Below are 22,195 nucleotides of genomic sequence, written 5' to 3' on the forward strand. Positions count from 1 at the left end.
GCAGGGCAGGGCAGGGGTAGGGGTAGGGGCAGGGGCAGGACAGGACAGGGACAGGGGCAGGGCAGGGCAGGGACAGGGGCAGGGGTAGGGGCAGGACAGGACAGGACAGGGCAGGGCAGGACAGGGCAGGGGGAGGACAGGACAGGGGGAGGACAGGACAGGGCACGGGCAGGGGCAGGGGCAGGACAGGACAGGACAGGACAGGACAGGGCAGGGGCAGGGGCAGGGCGCGCCGTGCCGGGACTTTGCCGGCTTCGCTCCCCTTTTGCCGTACTGCAGGATGGAGGTACCGGCTGGTTCCGCCGTAGCCGTGTCTGATGTAGCTCAGTGATTGAGAGGCTTCGGCGGCTCTTTCTAACACGCGTTATTAAAGCTGCTTCTCCTTCTGCACGGGAAGTTTTTGCCGGCAGGAGTGTCCTGAGAGTATAGACGGGAGATAAAAGTGCAGAGGACTTGTAGAACTGGCTTCTTGAATAAGGGAGCGTCTGAAATTCAAGTTTGTGCTTCAGAGAGGGAGCTGGGAAGTTGGAGACTTCAGTGTTGGTTAGGTTAAAGCTTTAAAACATTGAATTGTGTGAGAGAAAAATTACTTGGAAGATGTTAGGACATTGTTTTGAAAATAAATGCTTAACAGTGAGAAGAAAAACGGAGTGTGATTATCATCTCAAAACATTCCAGTTAGAGTATTTCACTTTTGACTGTGGTTGGGCTGATAAATACTTTCATTCTAGGAGTATGTTGCAAAAGCATTTGTTTATATATGTAGTTTAACCACCAGAATGTTTTGCACGGTTTCTCTGATTATATGTACATAAGCGTTATATATTTTATACATTATTTTGTATATCTTATGTATGCAGAGACTATAAAGATACTGTATGCTATATCTGCACTGTATAATGCATGCAGATAATTGTTTTATCCTGTGACTGATGCGCTTAAAATATGACGCCATATCATATCACTCAGAAAAAAGGGAAATTAGATTTGTACCACAGACTAATATTATGGAATTTCTTCTTCAAATGTCATTTGAACAGTGGTATGCCTTTTACAGTGTGTGTATATTTGTTTTTAATATTGCAGATGCCTTTTGATTGCAAGACTGCTGAAATGTTTTGAGGGCTGCCTCTCCTTTCCTAACCATGAACAGTTCAAAATCACCAGGGCTGGCTGGATTGGGAATCTTGAAAAACACAACCTGCCACACGGAGAAGAAGATTTCAGTTTTCTTTTCAATAATCTTCATGACGGTGGGAATTTTGTCCAACAGTCTTGCCATAGCAATTCTCTTGAAGGCATATCAGAGATTTAGACAAAAATCAAAAGCCTCCTTTTTGCTCCTTGCTAGTGGTTTGGTCGTCACAGATCTCTTCGGCCATCTCATCAATGGAGCCATTGCAGTGTTTGTGTATGCATCGGATAAAGACTGGATTCGATTTAACCAGTCCAACATTCTTTGCAGTGTTTTTGGCATCTGCATGGTTTTCTTTGGTTTGTGCCCGCTCTTCCTGGGCAGTGTGATGGCTGTTGAACGGTGCATTGGAGTCACTAAGCCAATATTTCACTCTACAAAAATGACTTCTAAACATGTGAAAATGATGTTGACTATGGTATGTCTGTTTGCTGTTCTTATAGCTTTGCTGCCTATCCTTAGGTTTAGAGCCTATCAAATTCAAGCATCGAGGACCTGGTGCTTCTATAAAACAGAACATGTTGAGGACTGGGAAGACAGATTTTATCTCTTACTTTTTTCTTGCCTTGGGTTACTGGCCCTTGCTATTTCATTCTTGTGCAATGCTGTCACAGGAATTACCCTCTTAAGAGTCAAATTTAAAAGTCAACAAAGACAAGGCAGATCTCATCATTTTGAAATGATCATTCAGCTCTTGGCTATAATGTGTGTTTCTTGCATTTGCTGGAGTCCATTCCTGGTAAGAGCCTAATGTGTTTGCCAATTTTTAATGCACATCACTGTATAAAAGTAATACTTTTTTATCTCCAGGTTTTAAGGTGCTTTAGCTGCGATAACAGCTCCATTCACTCTTCTGTGTATTAATTTTACAGCATAGTGCCCAGAATATATACCTGTGCATCTATAACAAAAATGGTAATTATTCTTCATTTCTAATCAGAGGCAAAATACATTGAGTAGGCTAAATATAGGGACTGTGAGGACTGTATTTCCCGTGCTGTGAAGCAGACAGTGATAGCAGAATGGTGGCTAGAATAAATCAGAGCAAATACTGAGCTTGTTCAAAAGTTCAGTAAAATCTTGGAGTGGCAAGTCTGTTCAGTCCGTACTGTGGTTCATGTAATTTTTTATTTATGGTATTCTGTTCATTGTTATTATTACAGTTTACTGCTACTTGTGAACTGTGTTATGGAAGATAACAGTTAAGAACATAAAAATCCTCTGCTCCATTAACAGGTTATTAAGGTTTCAGAGTCACGTTAAATACCATGGTTGGCAGTGGGTTAAAATAAAAATTTGGTTTAGATCTAATCAAGCTGGGTTTGTAATCTGGACAGATACTAGCAAAGCTGCTGCGTGCAGTTGGTGGACTCTCTCAGCTGTCCTGGCTGTAACTTAGGGCAGCTTGCTGGTAACTGCTGTGACTCTTCCAAAGCGGTTAAGTGTTGCTCGTGTAAGCGTGTGCTCTGTCAGTGAGCAGGGTCAAAGGAAGCGGGATTATGATAGGGGAAGGGTTTTGACAGCTCATGTTGTATGATGGTGTTCTAAAGTTGATATTAACTGTGAATCTTTTTACTGTAGTAAACCTGACTGAAGAAAATCTTATTTTTTTTCCTAGGGTGAGATTAAGAGAATTTTATTAGGGTGAGAGAGCTTAAGTTGCAAATAATATGAGATCTTAAGTTCTTTCCTAGAAACAAGGTCCCATAGTTTTCCGCTGATATGAATGAGGAGAAATTTTGGGTTGAATTTACAAATACAGAAATTTAAATCTGAGATCTGAATCAGATCCAGCTATATCTAATCTACTCACTGCCTGTGGTATAGTATGGAGTTACCTGAACTAGTTCAAAATTGGACACTGATATTAGCTGCAGCAGTTGGGTCTATCTGGCAGGTAGCATTTAAATGATAGTCTTCAAGGAGAGAGTCTGGATACAAATCTCTGCTTCACTGAAATGCACAAAAACTCTTCTACTTCAACACACACACAGTTTTTTGAGTCTTGCTATGCAGCATAGTTTAAATTCATGTTGGCTTTTGTCAGTGTCATGGCTGTAGTGTATATAGTATAAACAAAGTCATCCGAACAAGAACTTCCAGACACCACCTGAGATTTGTCTGGGGCAAGCCACAGAATGGTTTTCAAGAAAAGCAACTGTGGCTTTACTTTTCATGAACAAATGGTTTATTACCCTCCGGTGATGTTTATTTTCAGATAAAGTAACTGTCCGTATAGGTTGGAACTACTGTGATTTTTAAAAAACCCTTGGGTGTCAAATATAGACTTTTTTCATTTGAGAGATACTTCATTTATTCAACAGGTGAACGAACACTAAATTGCAACTACTGTGGTTGTTTTTTCAGTGTTGATAATTTTGTTATGCTTTTCAGTTTTTATTATTTATAAAAACATAATTAAAAAATCTTTAATGAAATCACAGCACTACTCTTGTTAAAGTATTTAACTTCATCTAAGTTGTAGTTGGTGATGAATTATTATTTCAGCAGCAAATTTCTTTTTCAGAGCCTTTTCAGTTTGATGTTTTCATCAGTTGGTGATGCAGACCACTGAATGACTTCTTGCTTAATTTTATACTTGGTAGTTTTTGGGACTCTGTTGCAGAGGGAGGTGATAGACAAGCAATTCTGGTTCATTGGGTGGCAAATCTGTCAGTGCTCTCTGCGCGTTCTGGGCTTGTGACACTGTGCTTCTGGATCTCTTTTGACAGGAGAACAGCCAAACTATCACCAAAATTAGCCTGGCAGTACGGAAAATAGTTCTGCAATATGGACAAATTTGTGTTAGAAATGAGAGGTTAAACAAAAATAAAATTAGCGTAAGGTAGGATTTAGTTCTTGCAACAAAGCTTCAAGGAAGTGAACAACTGGTGTTTAAGCCAGAGAGTTTGATAGTCGGGGAAGTGCAGTAGGACAGGATCCTTTCGGTAGGCATTACCTTTCTTAGCTATTACGTTTGTAGAGTTTCCATCAAAGTTAAATCTCTGAGTTACTCAATCTTTGTTTTGATATTCTGTTCACTGAATACAGGCAGAATTATAAGTGTAGTGTTAATTTATCAAGCTTTATTGGACTGTGGTGGAGCATACAGATGCAGTGGAATAAAGCTTTGCCAGGAACGTACTCCTAAAGTGCTACAATAAAGAGATCCAGGGTTTATCAAGGTGTGTGATGTACGGTGAACTGCCAATCCAAATCTACTTGTTCAATTTATCTGAAACCTCTCAGGGCTTTTAATCTGTGAAACAAATGGTTTACTTTCTATAATATAATCAGCATACACCAAAATAAGTATTTTTTTAAATAAATATGAGCACGTGTTCATAGAGTGAAATTACTTGGCAAAGTAGCTAAATACATGCTTATTTTGCAGTAATTTGCTTGTTTAATTTTTTCTTGAAGTTAAATCTAGAAGTCAGTGTCAATCTTTGAATTGTGAATTTTACTCATGTTCTTTATCTCAAAGAGTATACAGAACAAAATGTTACTTGAGAGTGAATAAACCAAAGCAATTAGAAACCAAACAAACCTTTGGAAGCGAAAGCAAGAGGAAGACGATGCAGTTTATGCCAAACATAGTTTGCAGATACAAGAGTCTGGATTTATTTGGTGTGATTCTCCATCTGATGGGGGGTTTGCTTTGATTATTTTTCTTCTGTTTTTAATCTAGTCTGGTGTTATGTCAATTGTCATATGTAGCAAAATCAAGTCTATCAATACTGTAATCCAACTGCAGATTTACTTCACTATTAGACTTTTTTCCCCACCAAGTGGAATAATATATTCAGTCACTGTCCTGTGCTAAAATCACCTTTAGGTGACATTAGAAACACAAGGCCCTGGATCGTCCTTTATGGTGTCTGGTGGGGAACTGACTTCTGCACCTGCTCAGTGGTAGTGAACTTGTTTTGGTGCCTTTATATATATATATATATATATATATATATATATACAAATTTATATATATTTAACATTTAGTATTACATATAATAATAATATATAATATTATAATCAATCACCACCTCTATTTTAAGACTCCTGAAGATCTGGAGTGTTTTTCAGAAGCAGAGCCCATGGCATGTCTCATGTGGAGCTTTGCCTGGGGCTGTTGGACAGGGACTTCCTTCTGGTTTCTTTTCCTCCTGATTTCTTTACCTCCTTCTGATTTCTTTCCTGAAGCTTCATCTCATCTGTTCAGCTTTTTCAATTTTTCTGCCACTGTGTGGGAATCTTTCCTTAATGAAGTACCAGAATGAGGAGTACTCCCTGCTTCTTCCCTTATGGGGGAACATTTATCTCCTTTTGAAGGAAGAGTTGAGAGCAGGAGGGAGTTCACAAAAAAAGCAACACGTGAAATTGATGAGTTTTCCAGTAATCTAAGTAGTCAGTGATTTGCAGAGGCATATTTGTTATGACAGTCCAAATAATTTTGCTTTGTGATGGGTAATTGCTGGAAAATATGTTCCAAAGGTAGTAGCATCAATTTCTCTGTGTAGTGAGACACCTTTTTTCATCCTTGCTAAAATCTTAGCCCTTTGCTAGGGATATGTGAATTTTGTTGGATAAATTTGGTGCCTAGGGGTTGGATTCCCAAAGCAAATAGTTGTGCTGGAGAATTTTGTGATAAGTATCTCTGATGAAATAGATTCTTATATAAAGCTGGTTTTTGGCTGTGACTTGACGTCTGGCCTCTCATGAAACAGCTTGTATTTGGAGCTGTGTTCTTATGAGCAAATTCTGATCAGTACGTCAAATTCTATGGGGCTCAAGGGATAAACATATTTTGAATTTTGTTTTTGGAGTAGCAAAGTGAACTCCCTGTAATTATGGACAGGAGGAGTTTATTTCAGAGTTAATTTATCTATGGGAACAAATTATGATATGGAGAAATGTCTAATTTTTTTCATGTGTGGAACACAGTATTAGCCTGAGAAAAATACTTCTACATTCAAATTATTCTTGTTAAGATCTTTTTCCATGCAGTTATCTGATTACTTTCGTTCCAGTTTTACCTCCCCTCTACTGCAGAAAATAGCCACTCCTGGTATTTTTTTGAAAGACCTCAGCTCTTTATTTTGTATGATTAAATCAGCTCCTATTTAGTTGCTTTTTTTACTGCCTAGATTTATTTCTAGCAGTCTCTTCTCATGTTATCTCTTCCCTTTCCAATTTGTTATGCTCATTGTATCTCTCTGAACTTGCTCTGCCGCCTTCTTGTCCTCAGGTTGTCTCATGCAACGAGTCTTGATGGTTGGTTTTTGTGCAGTTAGGGCTGCATTCAGCTTACAAATTGTTGAATCACTCCAGCCTAGAAGCTGCTGGAGCTGGTCTGAGTTGTCTTTTCTGTGAATATGCTGCCAGAAAAGATGAGAAGGGCAATGGTGCATTAACAGGACAGCTCTTGGTAGAATAACCCCATTCCATGTCACCCTGATTGCATTTTGGGTGCCGAGACAGACTTACGGTTGGTATGTGCTGAAGAAGGTCAGTAAATTGCAGGTTTTACACTAACTAAATTCTAGGCCACATAGTTGCATACAGTATAAGGTGCTGCACTGTAGAAGGCAATCCTCTGTGCATCTCATTTTGGTGTTTTCGTATGTGCAGTCATGTATCTGCATGCACAGTGACACTTGGCCGGGAGTTCATACCTGTGCTACCCTCGAAGCACCTCCCTCCATTCCTGTTTTGTGCATTCTTTATTAAGTTGGCAGTTTAAATTTCTGTTATACTACCTTATGCTTACATGTGCAATGGGCATCATGTATATGAGCTCGTTGTTTTATTGATGCTGTTTCTATGCCTTCAAATATTTCTAGTTGTATTGTCCCTACAACAAAATAGCTAAAAGTTTGGCCCTTCTCTTGTGCTCTCATGACTGGTGATGTTCATAATCAGAAAATGCAGCTGAGGAAAAGCAAAGACAAAATGTCCCAAAGTGCAGGTCCGTGCTTTGCCAGTGAGGCCCTTGTCACCATGCACAGTACAGCCACCCCAGATCTCATGGGTGGCTGCTCTGCACAAGCGTATTCTCTTGCACTATCAAAACATGTTAGTCAGAGCTGCAGCCTCTGTGAGCTCGTTGTGCCTGCCTGCACAGGCACTGTCAACAAGGAAAGTGAGCTTTTCTGTTGAAAAAGAATAAATTAGGCTTTCCATTTCCAGTCGTCTGTTTTTGAAGACTGAGGGACGTACTCTTAAACATGTTGAGTGAACCTTGCAGCTTTGAATCGTGTTGTAAAAGTTACTTTCACAGGGAAAAACGCACTTTGTCTTTTCCGCTATTTAGATTTTAAAGAAGATAATCAATGATTATGTTTGTGCTGGCTTTTGTCACTGAATTCTTGTCATGTTTTGCTAGAACAGTTGTCTGTTGACACCATACAAAGATGGGCTGTGTTGTCAGACTACAGAAGATGTAGTTCGAGTTGGGTCTGGGCTACACTTCACACCCTGCCTGTGGCAAACCGACTGCTACAAGGAGAGGTGACCTGCTGCAGGACCTCCATGCAAATACCTGTTGGATGTTGTCATTGCATCTCTTGAGTCAGGTGCAAACCCATCTCAGGAGCCCATTTCTGCCACAATGCTTTTAATAAATGAACCCGTTTCATAGGAAAAGGAAAAAAGCTTTTTGCTAGTAGGCCTTCTAGATACATCACTTTATCTCTAGTCCGAAGCATCAATACAGTAATGGTTATTGTCAACTGCAAGTTGTTAACTTCTCTTCCAGTCCTTGCTGTGTCAGGTCAGATCAGGAGCAGCTGTTTGACTGAATAGAGTACTCCCTGAGTTCCTCTGGAAATTTTAAAAAAAAAAAAAATCTCATATGAGTTTGCTTGTCTTTCAAGCTACACTAGAAAAAGGACTCTCTTCCTCATATCATGACCTTTTAATTGCTTGCCAAGTTTCTCAATACATCTCTTAACACTGTGCAATTCAATGACTATTCTTGTTTAAGTTCCTCTGAATGAGCTTCTGATATTCAAGGTTAAATTGCTGACATGTTACTGTTATTCCCAATATTATGGCCTGAAAGATATTTTAGAATAAATAGCTGATTTTAGGGGTTAAGAGAAAAGAGAATACACATTTTGATTGAAGTTTTTGTTAGTCTCAAGACAGAAATGTCTTTTTAGCTTAGTTTCCTGTGGAATAAGGTTTAAGCAGCAACTCAGACAATTTGAGCGTGCTTTTGTATGCCACCATGAAAATACTCCATGGAAAGAAATTGCAGGTATTTGCAGAGAGAGAATAACAATGTTTAATACAATGCATTTAAAAATGAAATTACCTATATAGATGTGTATATATGATACTAGAAACCCTTGGATAAGATGTTCATGCCTTGTTTTAGTGTTGGTTGTAGTGATCTTTCTTTTATTTTGGATTCTTAAGAGGCAAAGCCGGCAAATTTCCACCAGGTGAGATGGAAAATGGAATGAGCATTGGTTTAGATTATACCCACCTAAAATTAGATTGAATTTCAAAGGTACTGCTTCTGTGTTCAGAATCAGTCTGTTCCTATTTTCATCTTTTACAGCTTGTAGAGATCTTACAGGCCTTAGCCTTTCTGAGAAATATGAATCATTTTTAAAAAATGTTTTTAAGTGTGGGCCAGGGCGTAGTTTATCATAGAGTGCTTAGAAACACTATATTAATTGTGGCTATATTTGTAATTCAAGTGTTTACCTTCCTGTCACAGAAGTCAGGAGTTGAGCAGCTGAGATACTCTCTTAACGGGAAAGAAGTTCTGGAGAAGAAATGGACGATGCTCAGCATACTGTCCTGCAGTAACGATATGAACCAGGGAAGGAAAAAGAGCTGAGATTGACAGAGTCCTTTACCAAAGGCTTTTGGGGAAACATAATTATAGTTTTTGTTATCTATGTTTACTTGTGCTGTTTGGAAAAACTTATGTAAAGCCGCCTTCTGAAAATGCAGTGCCATCAGAATGCAGTGGGATTGGTTTGGTTTTGAGAGAAAAAGTAAGGAAGGCTCTCCAGTCATGTGGGAACATTGCATTTTCAAAGCAACGTGGCCCTGTGTTTACTTCAAAATTGCTTGCTGCTTGATTTTTAAATTTATATTATATGTAAGAATTAAACCATAAAGATCTATAAATTGAAACAAAATATTTATTTCCAAATAGATGTCAGTGACTTTCACAGAAAATATATTTTTTTTCAATTTTGAAGTTGCCATCCTAAAAAATCAAATTCTGAAAACTTCAGCCAAATAAATTTGCCATTCATAACCTCCCCTTATTTATTCAGTTGGTAAAGTTTTTTGATTCTGTGCTTGGTATTAGAAAGTGAGTCAATTTGACATACATTCCGGTTTTGTTTGAAATGAGAGAATTCTTTTTATTTCCTAGATATTACACTTATTTAGGCCTTTCTTGCTTGAAAATATCATACACTGCATAACCATTTTTAGAAAATTATACATGGCATAACCATGTTGGGATGGTTATTTTAGGAAAGCTCTCTTTCCTGACTGTCTAAAGACTTTAAATGGTAAACTTGTTGCTGAGAAGTCTCTGGGACAATTACACTCACATGGAACAACTCCAGGAAGTCCTTCATCCTCACCAGGTTTAACATGGCAGACATCAGGGTGCGATATACATTCATATATTCTATGAGATATTTATTATGTTGTTAATTCACAATTGTAAGTTTTTCATGGTGGTTATATATGCTTTCTAGCAGAAGTTAACTTGTCTCAGTAGTAGTGTAGAATCAGTTCATGTCTAAAGAACACATTATTTGGATCCTCTTCTGGGAAATACGCTGTTTAGATTTAAAACAGAGCAATAATTCTTATTTCATATGCTCTTAAGACTTAAATTTGACATGAAAATATTCAGAAATTGCGCAAATGCAGCTTGGATTACAAGCTCTTTGAGGAAGGTGCCTGTTTACTGTGTGTGTGCACAGCGCCCAGCAGAGCAGGAGCACAGTTCTGTCGTGTGTTCTGTGTATGTGCTTTTACAAATACTAACAGTCATGTAGCAGAACACTACAGAAAGGGTTTACACCAGGAATTACAGTAAAGTTTTAGTAATTGCGACTCATTCTTTTGGATTACTTCTCATGTCAGATGGGGTGAAATAGCTAGCGTCTGAATGATCCCGAGCTGCACTGTAGATGATACACTGTCTTTTGCTGAAGGATTGCTCTTATCTACTCCAGACAGAGCAGGGAGTGGGGAGCAGTTTATAAACTTGCCCTTAGCTCCTCTTTTTAATGAGCCCTGTCTCAATAGTAAACTCACAGAAACCAAAGTTTTCTTTGTTGTTGGAGAAATGGAAGTTAGTGACTGATCTCCAGCTGGTCCCCTCCTTGCTGTCCCAGACCTGTGTGCAGCTAGCTGCCTCAGGTGGCTTGAGCCCTGGCATAATCTGGCTGTGCATGGGTGTGTGGCCACCCCGGTGTTACAGGAGATGCAAAGCATGTTGTGAATCTGCCTGTGAGCAACTCGTCACCCATGTTATGACAGACATCAGGACATGTGGACATGGGGAGGAAGACTCTTGTGCTGGCAGGGATGTGGCCAGCTGTGTTCTCTTCTGCCTCACTGCATGGAAAGGTGTTAAAACAGAAGGTGAAGCAGGAAGGATGTGAGGATCCATGTAAGCGGTAGCAATTTGTTTTAGGATTTACAGTTCATTAGTGAGTTGGAAATAAAATTGAATCCACATTTTACCAGGAGCATGCATTTGCAGAAATACATCACTCTTAAATGGAGATTTGATTTTTCTCTTCCCTCCTCCACCTAAAAGGTGGTCCAGCTGCACATAAGTCGCTTTTAATTTATTTGCCAACATTAAAAAAAAAAATAATTGCAAATTATATGTACCAGCTTGGTAAGTATATTGCTCATTCATTAGCTTTGATATTTCTGTTCATAGCTTCTTAGTGTACTTCAGAATGATATATAGAATAAGTCACGTTAATAAAAGTGTTTTTTTTTTTTTTTAAATATCATGAAAGGAACACACCACATCTCTGCCTTTGCCCCCAGGCAGATTTGAAGATACTGCAAGATAGCACCAAGTCATTAGGTGACTATGACTGCAATCCATCTTTAAAAAGATTTTGTCTCCTCTACTGTGTATGTTGCATACATGATAAGCATAAACATACATAAAATATAATTACAAATTAATACATCTTTTTTTTTCCTCCTTATTTACCCCTTACACCCATGTAATAAACACCATAATTTCTCAGATAATTCAACTGAAGTTCTGACTCCATTGGTAGACAGTAGGGTAGGTTTTTTTACTTTAGACTTGTTGTTACTTGGTCTTGCAGGCTCCTCACACATCAAAGCTATCTTCATTCCTGAATTCTAGAAGAGGTGAAAAGGCTGCTATATATCATCACTGACTCACTGTGAAATTCTCCCTTCTTTTAACATTTCTAATATGTATGGATACCTCTGGATTCAGCGGTATTTGCCCTGAAAACCTGCATGTATGTGCTGTTCCTCTGAAATCAGGGAGTGACCTGTCCAAGGAACCCTTAGAGAATTCAGCCTAATTCTTAAGACAAAACTAACAAATCTGGGAGAATTAAAAAATGGCCAGGTAAGAATTGGCAGATTCTGCATTCCCTGTAGAAGAACATTTTCTCGCTCTTAAAGATCTAAGTAAAGGATTTGCCTGTGGTAGCTGAAGCTATATTGTATCTCTCCTCAGACATGTAAATACAGTGGAGGATGTCTTTAGTAATGGAGCAGCATGAATGTGGTGATGTTTGAAAAGACAGTTTGCCTCTAAGCTGTTGATTTGATCCTGGGCATAATAGTAATTAAATGCTGAATTTGTTACTGTAATTACTGGCTTTTGCAGCTCCTTCTTGCTCCAAGTAGTCTGTATATTGTCCTTTTTTTTTTTTTTTTTTCTTTTTTTTTTTTTTTTTTCTGTATTCAGACAGTTCTCTTCCTGGCCAGTATTATGTGTTATTTTTCACTCTTTCGTTGGGTATTTGTAGGGTATTGGTGAGAGAAGTGGTGTTGGTCCTATATCGTGATAATATTTATTTAACCAATAAAAATGTGTTTGTTTTCAAAATGAGTTTGAAAGCAGAGCAAGAAAAGAGACATAATAGGCTATTACCAGGGTTTGAAGCTTTCCAGGGTCCCAACTGACCATAATGGAGGAATAAATGGATCCTGAATATGTATAGTCCTTACTTCCCTAAATACTTATTTGATTTGTTTGTGCTTCTCAGGATGGTCCTTATTATGGAGTATTATATAGAAATACTGATTGTTTTCTGGTCCCAAGAGGTCTAGCAGTTGTCCTGTAAAGTTTCTCTCAGCATTTCTGGGTAAATAATATTTTAATTTTATCTGTAAAATTAATTTTTTTGTACCAGAGATTTCTGTTGTAGGCCTTGTTGTTAAGCAGCAATATGTTCCTTGCTCAATGGAAGCAGGCTTTCTTGTAACTTTAAAACATGTTGCTCAGGAAACAGGTTGTTTATTTGGCTTTGATACGGACACTATGTCTTTTCATTATGAAGTGAGTCATCTACTGTTTTCAGTGCTAAAATCTTCTCTATCCATATCCATTTTGCTTTCCTTTCAAATGAGTTAATCAGTTAAGCTGTGAGAGTAATTACATTGCCAGCTAGCTGAACCAAATAATTTCTAATTTTCTCATGGAGGAGAGGAAAGAAAGAAAAAAACCAGTCCAAGCTAGAATTATCTGGATTTTTTTTTTTTAGAGGAACAAAAGTGAGGTGACCTGGAATGCTTCATTCAAGTCCAACTTGAATTTATGTTATAGCAAAACAGATACAAATAGGTAATGTCTAAGGGGAATAATAGAATGGTTTGGGTTGGAAGAGACCCTAAAGGTCACCTATTTCCAACCCCCCTGCCATGGCCAGGGACACCTTCCACTAGCCCAGGTTGCTCAAAGCCCCGTCCAACCTGGCCTGAACACTGCCAGGGAGGGGGCAGCCACAGACTCTCTGGAAAGTTGATAGAAAATAAAAGCTTCGCTTTCAGTTAATGTTTGCAAGTTTATGCACACAAAAAAATCCATCTGTTTATGAGGCTTACTTCATAATTTTATTCCTGCCTTATACAGAGCATGGTAATGCCAAAGGCATTTAATAAAATACAAATAGTGAATATAATGTTGTGGCACTTTACATTTTTTTTCAGTAATTTTGACAAATTCTTGCATACATAAAAATCTCATTTCAAATGACATTTCCAAATGTTTGTTCAGAAAGTGTATTGCCATCCATAAATACTTTGCATAAAGCTGTAAAACCACAGATGGTGAAAATGTCACACTTGACTCTAATGGCACAGTAATGGAGTGCAATAGACTGTGAGTCCTCTACATGAGTCTGCAGGAGGAGAGCAGAAAGCTCAGAAGAACTGAACAGCCTCAGCGAGGAGGGATCATTCAGCAAGGTCAGACAGAGCTGAGCTGCTGGGTGACAAACACCCACAGAGCCTTAATTTAATGTCATGGCTGCAGCGTTGTATATATGCTGCTACAATGCAGTCTTTTCTTTGGTGTTCAGTTGATGTGAGAGCTGCCCTACCAGTTCAGAGGGGTGCTTGGACTCTCTGTTTCAAGGCTTTGATCTTGCCAACGTGAGATAAGGCACATGAATCCTAAATGGTACCATGTTCATTAAGCACCATCATCGCCTGGTGGGAAATTGCCTGGTCACAGAATCTACTGTGTCTGAGAAATACATATTAGAAACTCTTCATTTGCCTTGTGGAAAATGTTGTGTTTTCCTGGTTTGTCTATACTTTTTTGACCTTTATCACATCAATAGTGCTTTGGGAACACCTCTGGGCACCTTTACTTTAGCTTTACAGTACCTCCAAAAGGTTTATGCAGCTCCATTTTAAGGAGGGTAAAGATGGAGCACATGGAGGCTAAATAAACTTCTACAAAATGTTTTTGCAACCTCAGCTAGCTCTGGTCATCTGAATCTTTTCTGTCTGTTTCTCATTTGGGTTCTGTGTTTTTCGAGAGAGAACGCGACCCTGATAGGGGAAAGGTCTTTCTCAAACTAGTTGCCTTTAACAGGGTAACAAGTAAACTTGCATGTTTAGGAATGCATATCATGGCAGGTGGTAGTTATCAGCCTTGATTTACCTGTTTTGGACTAGAAGTTGATTTTGGGAGATAGACGCAGATTTTTCCCCAACTGAATAGTGAGCCAGTAGATTCGTTGATTTTTAGTGGCATTATTATTTCTTCATAGAAGTGAGAAAAGGGGACTCCCTTATTTTCTTGCTACTTGTGAAGAGCTGATCCTGCAAAACTTCACACATGGAAATGTTACATATCTTCTTAAAAGTACAGTCTGGACTTGAATGTGGAGGAAAACTTGCTAAAGCATTTTGTCTTCTCAAATTCCTTTTTAAATACACAGTTTTTATAAAATCTCTATACTCACTTACAATTTACTTGCTAGGCCAAATGATCATTTGGTATATAAAAGCTGAAGATATGGTTCGTGCTTCTTTTAAAAAGGGAAATGAAAACATATGGGGAAGAACATGTTGCAGATCTAGAACATAATAAGCATTATGTGGCATAAGTAGTACAGTGTGTGTACTAACATTCTGATGTCAGAAGTGGTGTGCTGCGAATTTTTCTTGGAAGCTCTTGCTTTTAAACTGACTTAGAATCACATAAAAATAAAATGAAGCATACTCAGCTTTGTTGCAACAAATGCTTAGTTTATATACTGCAATATCTATATAGCAATGATATAGGCAATTTGCTGTCTATTTCTTTTGTAATGGCTGTTCTTAGGAGACATAAAATGGTACATAAAATGTGAAGATAAATACATTTGGATTTCTCCCTCTCTTTTGCAATTTTTTTTCTTAAAGTTTGTGTTTATAGCATACTACTAAGTATCATCTTCTATCAGCTCTTGCCTGTAGCAGACTACAGCTCCTTTGTAGCATGTATAAATAATGGAAGTTCCAAAAACTTCTGGAAATTCAAAATAGTTATGTATTTTTTTTTCCATGAAGTGGGACATAATCAGTAGAATACTGTGAGATTCCACTGTGAGAAGGGGATATGCACCTCTGGATTCAACATAGGTATCAGTGATAAAATATAAGTACTCTGGAAATACTACAAACCCATGGACTTTCTTCCACTAATGGAAATTCTCAGTACTGCTTGTAATGAAATCCAAAGGAAGAGGAAGAGGTTTGGGAGAGCCTGCAGTGTTCCCACAAGGAAGAGGAGCCTGAAGGCTGAGCTACAGAAGAAGAGAATTTTTGATATTTGTCTGCTCTGCTTTGTCAGTCTCTTGATAACTGTTTTTTATCCAGTTTCCTGAAGTCAAGGATAGAACCTGGATTTAGAGCCTATGTGGTGAAATGCATCAAAGTAGCATTACAGTTTGTCTTATTTCCTAACTAGCTGTAAAGTCTGCTTCTTGTTTTGACTAGCTGTCCTTGAGAACTAACAGGAACGGGACGAAGCAGCGCTGCCATTTAGCTTATTAGTTGTTCTCATATAATTGGGATCCAATTGGAAGGGAAATTAAAGTGATGCTGTTTATATTTGGAGAGTGGTGTTGAAGCTTTGGAGCAATTATTTTTCAGTTTGTTGCAGTGAGCTTTGTCTCTGGGGGACAGATGCTGTCTGCTAGATGCAAAATTGTAGAAGTCACCAATTTCAAAATGTTTTTAAAACCTTTCCATCAAACTTTCCGGACCTTGCAAAGTGAGCTTTGGTTTTAGTGAAGCCTAAAATTGAACAAAAAGAATGGAGAAGTTTAATGTATTGTGTCAAGTCCTTGCTTGTCGCAAATTTGTTTTCTCTGTATTTTTTTTTTTTTTTTTAGGGACAGGGAATTCTCAGGTTTTTACTTAAACTACCAAGGACTAATATGAGTCAGAGTAACTTTATATCTTAAAAGTATGCAGCCTTGGTTTAAAATGTCCCTTTTAAATTTATGCTTTTGTAGTTTGGACTGTATTTGTTACATCATGTGATACTTTTATTTTTTTGCAAACCAAGGACATGTACTACAACTGTGTTAATATATAAACATAGTATAATTCAGCAAAATGCTACATGGATTTTTACATTTCTAAATATGTTAGAAAATGTCATGAATTGCGTTTATTATTTACCAGATGGGGATTAATTTTTCAAGTCATACTGCTGAATCTACATGAATATTAAATTCAGTTGTGGAGATCAAAGGCAACTAGGTATGATGCAATCATGTTGCCTCTTCCTTACTTGTGTACTGCTGGCTACAGAGGACAGAATTCCTTCATTATAGTCACTTGGTGGATCTACAGGGATGAAATAAAAGTCGGTCTTTGAATTGGTTCCTTGACTTTCAACTAATTATTGAACAGAATTAGTCAAATAAGAAGAAAAGAAGTGTCCTTTCTGTGCCTGCAGAGGAGATCCTGCTCCCAGAAGTTAGCTTAGCACTGCAGCAAGCTCTGGTTGCAGTTTCTGAGATGGTGACTTGTGTTCTGTGACTCGACTTTCTTGCACCTAGGGAATGAATACAGACCGTCTAGTTTTCTCTAAACAAATCCATTATTAAACAGCTGGTAGCATATTAGGCCTTTTTGTCACTTACAATTCCAAATTGACTTTGGAATAGTATTTTAAGATTTTAAATTTAAATTAAAATTTGACCATGAAAATTTAATAGAAATAATAATTTATATTGGCCTCACTCCATTCTACCCTTCTTCAGCTGGAGTTTAGGCTCTTGTTCTAGAAATCATGAGATGACTTTAGAAAGGCTCCAGTAGCCAGGGTATGGCCTCCCCTTTGCCCTGACTTCATGAAGTTAGCTTCAGTTGCTTGCTGCTTTCTTACATGTTTTCTCAGAAGACATGGAAGAGGTCCCAGTACAGTGCAGGCTCTGTGGAGGAATGAGAAGCTATCTCATTTCATACTTGGAGACAATGTGATGCTAACATGTCTGTCACTACTGCTGCTCTGCCACAAGTGTTTAGGATAAAATTGCTCATGCTTGGGGTTGGACTGAGATTCTGTGTCTTAGTCCAGGCCTATACAGAAATCTCAGCCTCTCAGGCCTTCAAAAAGTTGGGATATTGTTTTATGTTGGTTTTAGTCATACAAAAGGAAGCATTTTTTAATTTCAGCATAGCACTCCCAGTGAATTAAGTAATATGGTTAGAAAATTCATATTTTCTGAAACAAAATTTGTAGATAATTTAGATTTTATTACTTTGAATACAGAGATTCACAGCTGAGTTGCTTAAGCATTTAACTATGTACATAAACTCTACTTGTTACTTGTGAGTTCAGATAAATTAATTTTTGTATATCCAGTATTCAGAAGAGGTAACTTAATATGTTCTGGATAAAGCTTATCCAAGTATCAGAACCCATAAAATTGTGTACCATATTTCCTTGTTGTCCTGATGTACTTTATGTAAATCCATACTCAAAACAGAGGTACTTTATGGTGAGCCAGCAAGTTGAACAGCAAATGAATGGATTCACTTAGATGTGATTACTACTAAATGGAAAGGCGTCTCACAAGTTTGCTAGGTAACACATGAGAAGATAATAGTTTTACAAAATCTGGATGGATTTATTTTTCCTAGATGGTGACATCTACTGTTTTCTTTTCTGGGCATGGAATTGCATTGGATTTGGCATTTATTAACTTTGCAGAATGCGAGAGAAGGACAATGGAATTTTGAAGTACATCAAGAAGCAGATTAGGAAACTGTATCTCTGTATTAAGTCAAGCATGTGGTATATTGGATAAGAACGTTGGTCTGTGAGCTCTGTTGTGCTGTCATTTGCTGCCCAGTTCTACGTGCATGAGTGAAGAGTATTCTGTCTGGGTTTGACTTGTGGTATTGGACATCTAATAAATGAAATGTAGGACTGTCCTGAGAAAACATCCTGTGCAGAAGCCAAAGGAGTTGTCAAGTTTGGGTGGGCTGCTGATGTCAGAGAGGAATGCGCTCAACATTTGTGGGGTAAAATGCAGATTCAGGGAACTGACTTGTAAGTGTTTGAGTTGGCTTGGTGCTCAGACATTCCTCCTCCTCCTCACACCAGTTCCCAGCTGTGCGTCTGCCAGTCTTACCAGCTTCCTTAGGAATGTTCCTAGGGGCTCTCTTCGCAGCTCCCATAGATGTCCATACAGAAATGCTTCATCAAACGCTTAATCAAGCAAGTACAGTCTCCTTTTATGTGTTCACTTTGTTCCACTCAGATGTGGTGACCTGCACCAAGCTATAGGTAGGGCCTAGAAATACAGAGAAATGTTTAAAAAGGAGTAATCTGGAATCTTGAGCAGTAATTTTCTCTCTCCATTCATTATTATTTTTTAGTGGTTTTTTGGTTTGTCTTTTTTTTACGATGTGTCTTTTTGAAAATACAACCCTCTGCACTTGGACAGACTGGCCCTGCCTCTCATCGCCCAATAAATCAGCATACTCATAGCATCAGTTGTAAAATAATCCTGTTTCTTAGTTAAATAACTGTATCACTTTAAAGGCTTTGGAACTGAAAGCCTTACAGTGTTTCATCTTTCTACCAAAAAAGTCTTCATGTGCTTTTAACATTAATAATGGAGAGAGATAATTTACCGCTCTCTGGCAGATTCCTGGCTTTGCAGAGTCAGGCTTTCTTCACACAGGAACTCAGGTTACAAAACCTCAGTGGCAGAAAGCCTGTAAAGGAGGGCAGGAGCCCCAGGGCATGTGTTTCACTAGGGCTGGTGTTTCAAAGCCTAGGCTGCAGCTCTGCAAAGCAGAGAGGCCAGCCACAGCTTACAGGGCTGCTGTAGCTCTTGGGTATCCTCTGCCAGAAGCTGTCCTGCTGAGCTATGCTGGAAGACTGATGCCTCCATCCATGTGAAACTTGGCTCTAGCAGTGTTATTGCTGGTCTGTCCACGTGCAGCTCCTATACAGGTGAATAAAACTCTCTGTGTCTCCATCGACAAGAGGAGGGGTTTCAGCGGCCTTTGTCACCATGGCTTAAATTTTCCTAGAAATTGCTAAACCCTCTGGTGTCAATAAATTGTGTTCTGTTGCAGCTTAAAACATGTGAATCTTCTTGATGAAATCAAGGGGCTGGTATTCCTTATGCAGACTTTAATCTGGAAAATACCTACCTTAAAAATGTTCTGATCTACCAGTAGCCTATATACTTGAAAAAATAAATCCTTGGAACAGTCTCGTCATTCTTTGTTAGCTTAAATTCTGGCTAAATTTCATTCCTGGCTCAAATCAGTCCCTGTTTTTGGAGGGTATTCTCTGGTTGGTTGCCATCCTCTGCTCAAGGTTCAGCAGAAGTATTTCAGCAAAGGCACATGCACGTCCTGTGTGAAACAGAGGATTTCTAGAATTGTAAATGTGCATGAAAGTATTTGCTTTGCAATTGGGATGCACTGATGCTGTGAACATGTGAAGGTTAGAGATAATGTTGAAACGATTTTATTAATTTTACATGCTCTCTTGGTGTATCTTTTCGATGTATAATTTTAAAATGTTCCATTTTCAGGTGACAATGGCCAGAATTGGGATAAATGAGAGTCATTCAAAGGAGACCTGTGAAACAATACTTTTCGCTCTCCGAATGGCAACATGGAACCAGATCTTAGATCCCTGGGTATACATTCTTCTCCGGAAAGCCGTACTTAAAAACCTGTACAAGATCACAAGGGGATGTTGTGGTGTACACATGATAAACTTACACATGTGGGAACTCAGTTCCATCAAGAATTCTTTGAAGGTTGCAGCAATATCTGAGTCACCAGTAAGTTCCAAACAAATAAACCTACAGCCACTCAGCTCTGTGGGGCAATAAAGTTAAGCACAGTATGAAGAGATGAGGAAAGCAACGCTCATACACGGGCAGTACCTTAAAATGAATTCCAAGGCTCAGCGGTTTGGCATTTGTTTTAAATTGTGAGTGGTTTGCTCTTGTTGCTTACTGGTTTGATAGTGCTACTCCAAAAGATGCACTTGAATGTTTTAATTCCCTTTAGAATACATCCCTTCCAAAACTGATAGTAGAATGATAAATCATCCTGTATTTCTCCCTTCCAAGTACTAAAGTGGACAGGGTTCCTTACAATGTGCCACACTAAATCCTTTACCTTAGCAGGCTTCTTAAGAACAAGTGATCTCCAAGGTGATTGTTAAAAGAAGAAGGTCTTATGTACCAGTTATACCCCCAAATCCTTTGCAGAGTCACTGTTTCCTAGGGTAAAATCCATCATCTTTTCCATAAATATATTCTTTGCTTCTAGGAATTGAATTTTCCAATTGGATATATAATTGACATTTAGCTTGTGTCCAGCTTATTAAATGATCCGTTTTGCTTGGTTCATTGACTTCTTAATTATTTGCTGTTCCATGAAGTCTTGGGAGAGCTGCAGTCTTAATCAGTGTAAGCATTCCTTTGAAATCACTGACAAAACATGAGGTTCCCTGTGGGAACACAGAAGCAGATCAACTCAGCTTGCTTATAGTTACATTTTCAGAGCCATCGGTGAGTTTTTACTCCTTTCAACAAATTTTGTGAAAGTAACCAGCATAAAGCTGTTGTCAGTCTGTAAAAAAGAGTAGGTTTCTTTTTTTTCCTCCCAAACTGAAGGAAGTTTCTTGAAGTGTTCCATTAATGCATATACTGAAATGCTCATGAAGTATATCTGCTTCATTGGTAAAAGCTCACATGCGTCTCGTGAAAAATGTGGGTGACCAAATGTGCACCTCTGCAGGGAACTGCACTGGGAGCATGGTTGGTTTGTGAAAACAAACTGCACACTCAGTTTTTGCAGGGTCTGTGTCTGAAGAGCTGAGGACATTCAGTATGTTTGAAAGTACTTGAAAGTTTCCAGGACTTTGTAGGAGGCCCTCCACCTTTAATGCTGCTAAAAGAAGCTTTGGATTTTGTGACTGTATTGTATTCAGAAGCAAAAATGAGAGTGTTAGAGACTTTGTAGCAGAGAGATTAAGATAGAAGTGTCTATGCTATTTTTACGTACTTCAAATAACTACATTAGTGAATTGTTATATTTGGACAAAGTAGTTAAAAACTGATTCACCAAGAAGACAGTCTGAGGGATCAAAACTATTTGCAAGCTAAAAATTCATGTTGTATGTGAGAATAGTTTAAGCCAGAAAATAAAAAACCAAAAGGTTTAAATTTTTTTTTTCTTTAAAAGCTATTTCCTTTTTGCTTTAAAAAGATTGAAAAAGAAGTGGGTTAAATAACCCTGTAGTTAAATGAAATGGTTTAATTTACTCTAAAGAATTTCTGTATGTGATTTATTTTCTCAGTCGCAGAGCTGATAAACTGTGGACAGATTTGATGCTGGTATAAGCTCCGTACTGTTTCTTCATGTTGGTTCTGCTGAAATCTGGAAGCGTTCAGTCAGTGCTCGGTCAACTTTTTAATTTCATAGAATGTGATGCCAGTGTATTTGTTGACATAAATTATTTGTTCATTGTGGAACATTGTTGTTTTAGTAGCTGCAAAAAAATGTTGTTTTGTAAATTGTTGAGATATTTGAACGGTGAATGAAGCTTGTCAATGATCCATTTTGTTATGTGAATAAATGTAGCTTGTGTTGTTCATACTGGTTGACTTGTAAAACAAACAAAGAGAAGTTTATGTGTATATGTGATTTCTTATATTTTGTGTAATAATACATGTTGAGTGTAAATTGCAAAGCCTCATTAAAGTTATCAAACTGTATCTTGAGAGTGATGATATTTTTGCATAACAGAAGAGATCTGAAGCGGTTAAAAGTAATCCTTATGACAAAAAACCTCACACTGGGTTCAAGCCAGCCACTGCCATTCACATGTGTGATAACAGTTGTGAAGGTACAGAGGAGGACAGCAAGAATTCAGTAGGAGGTGTGTGTTCATAAACTTCATTGTCACATGAGCAGCCCAGTGCAGCTCGTGGTCTAAGGCAGACAAGG

General features: G+C 38.3%; 1 protein-coding gene across 4 annotated transcripts in view; it reads left to right on the forward strand.

The window, feature by feature from the left end:
* Positions 1-21,963, forward strand: part of PTGFR (prostaglandin F receptor) — a 25,965-nt gene extending 4,002 nt beyond the window's left edge. Inside the window, exons 1-3 of one of the 4 annotated variants that reach the window (XM_026854473.1) lie at positions 209-286; positions 1,087-1,934; positions 19,762-20,235. In XM_026854473.1, coding sequence (XP_026710274.1) covers positions 1,146-1,934; positions 19,762-20,067 — 1,095 coding nt within the window. In that variant the 5' untranslated portion in view covers positions 209-286; positions 1,087-1,145 and the 3' untranslated portion in view covers positions 20,068-20,235. Of the gene's footprint in view, positions 1-208; positions 287-1,086; positions 1,935-19,761 lie in introns of those variants that run through there. The other 3 variants (XM_026854476.1, XM_026854477.1, XM_026854474.1) reach the window with 3 other exon arrangements.
* Positions 21,964-22,195: the final 232 nt, after the last annotated feature.

Source organism: Athene cunicularia (assembly GCF_003259725.1).
Source record: "Athene cunicularia isolate RWA chromosome 8 unlocalized genomic scaffold, athCun1 chr8_part1, whole genome shotgun sequence".
NCBI classification, from domain to species: domain Eukaryota; kingdom Metazoa; phylum Chordata; class Aves; order Strigiformes; family Strigidae; genus Athene; species Athene cunicularia.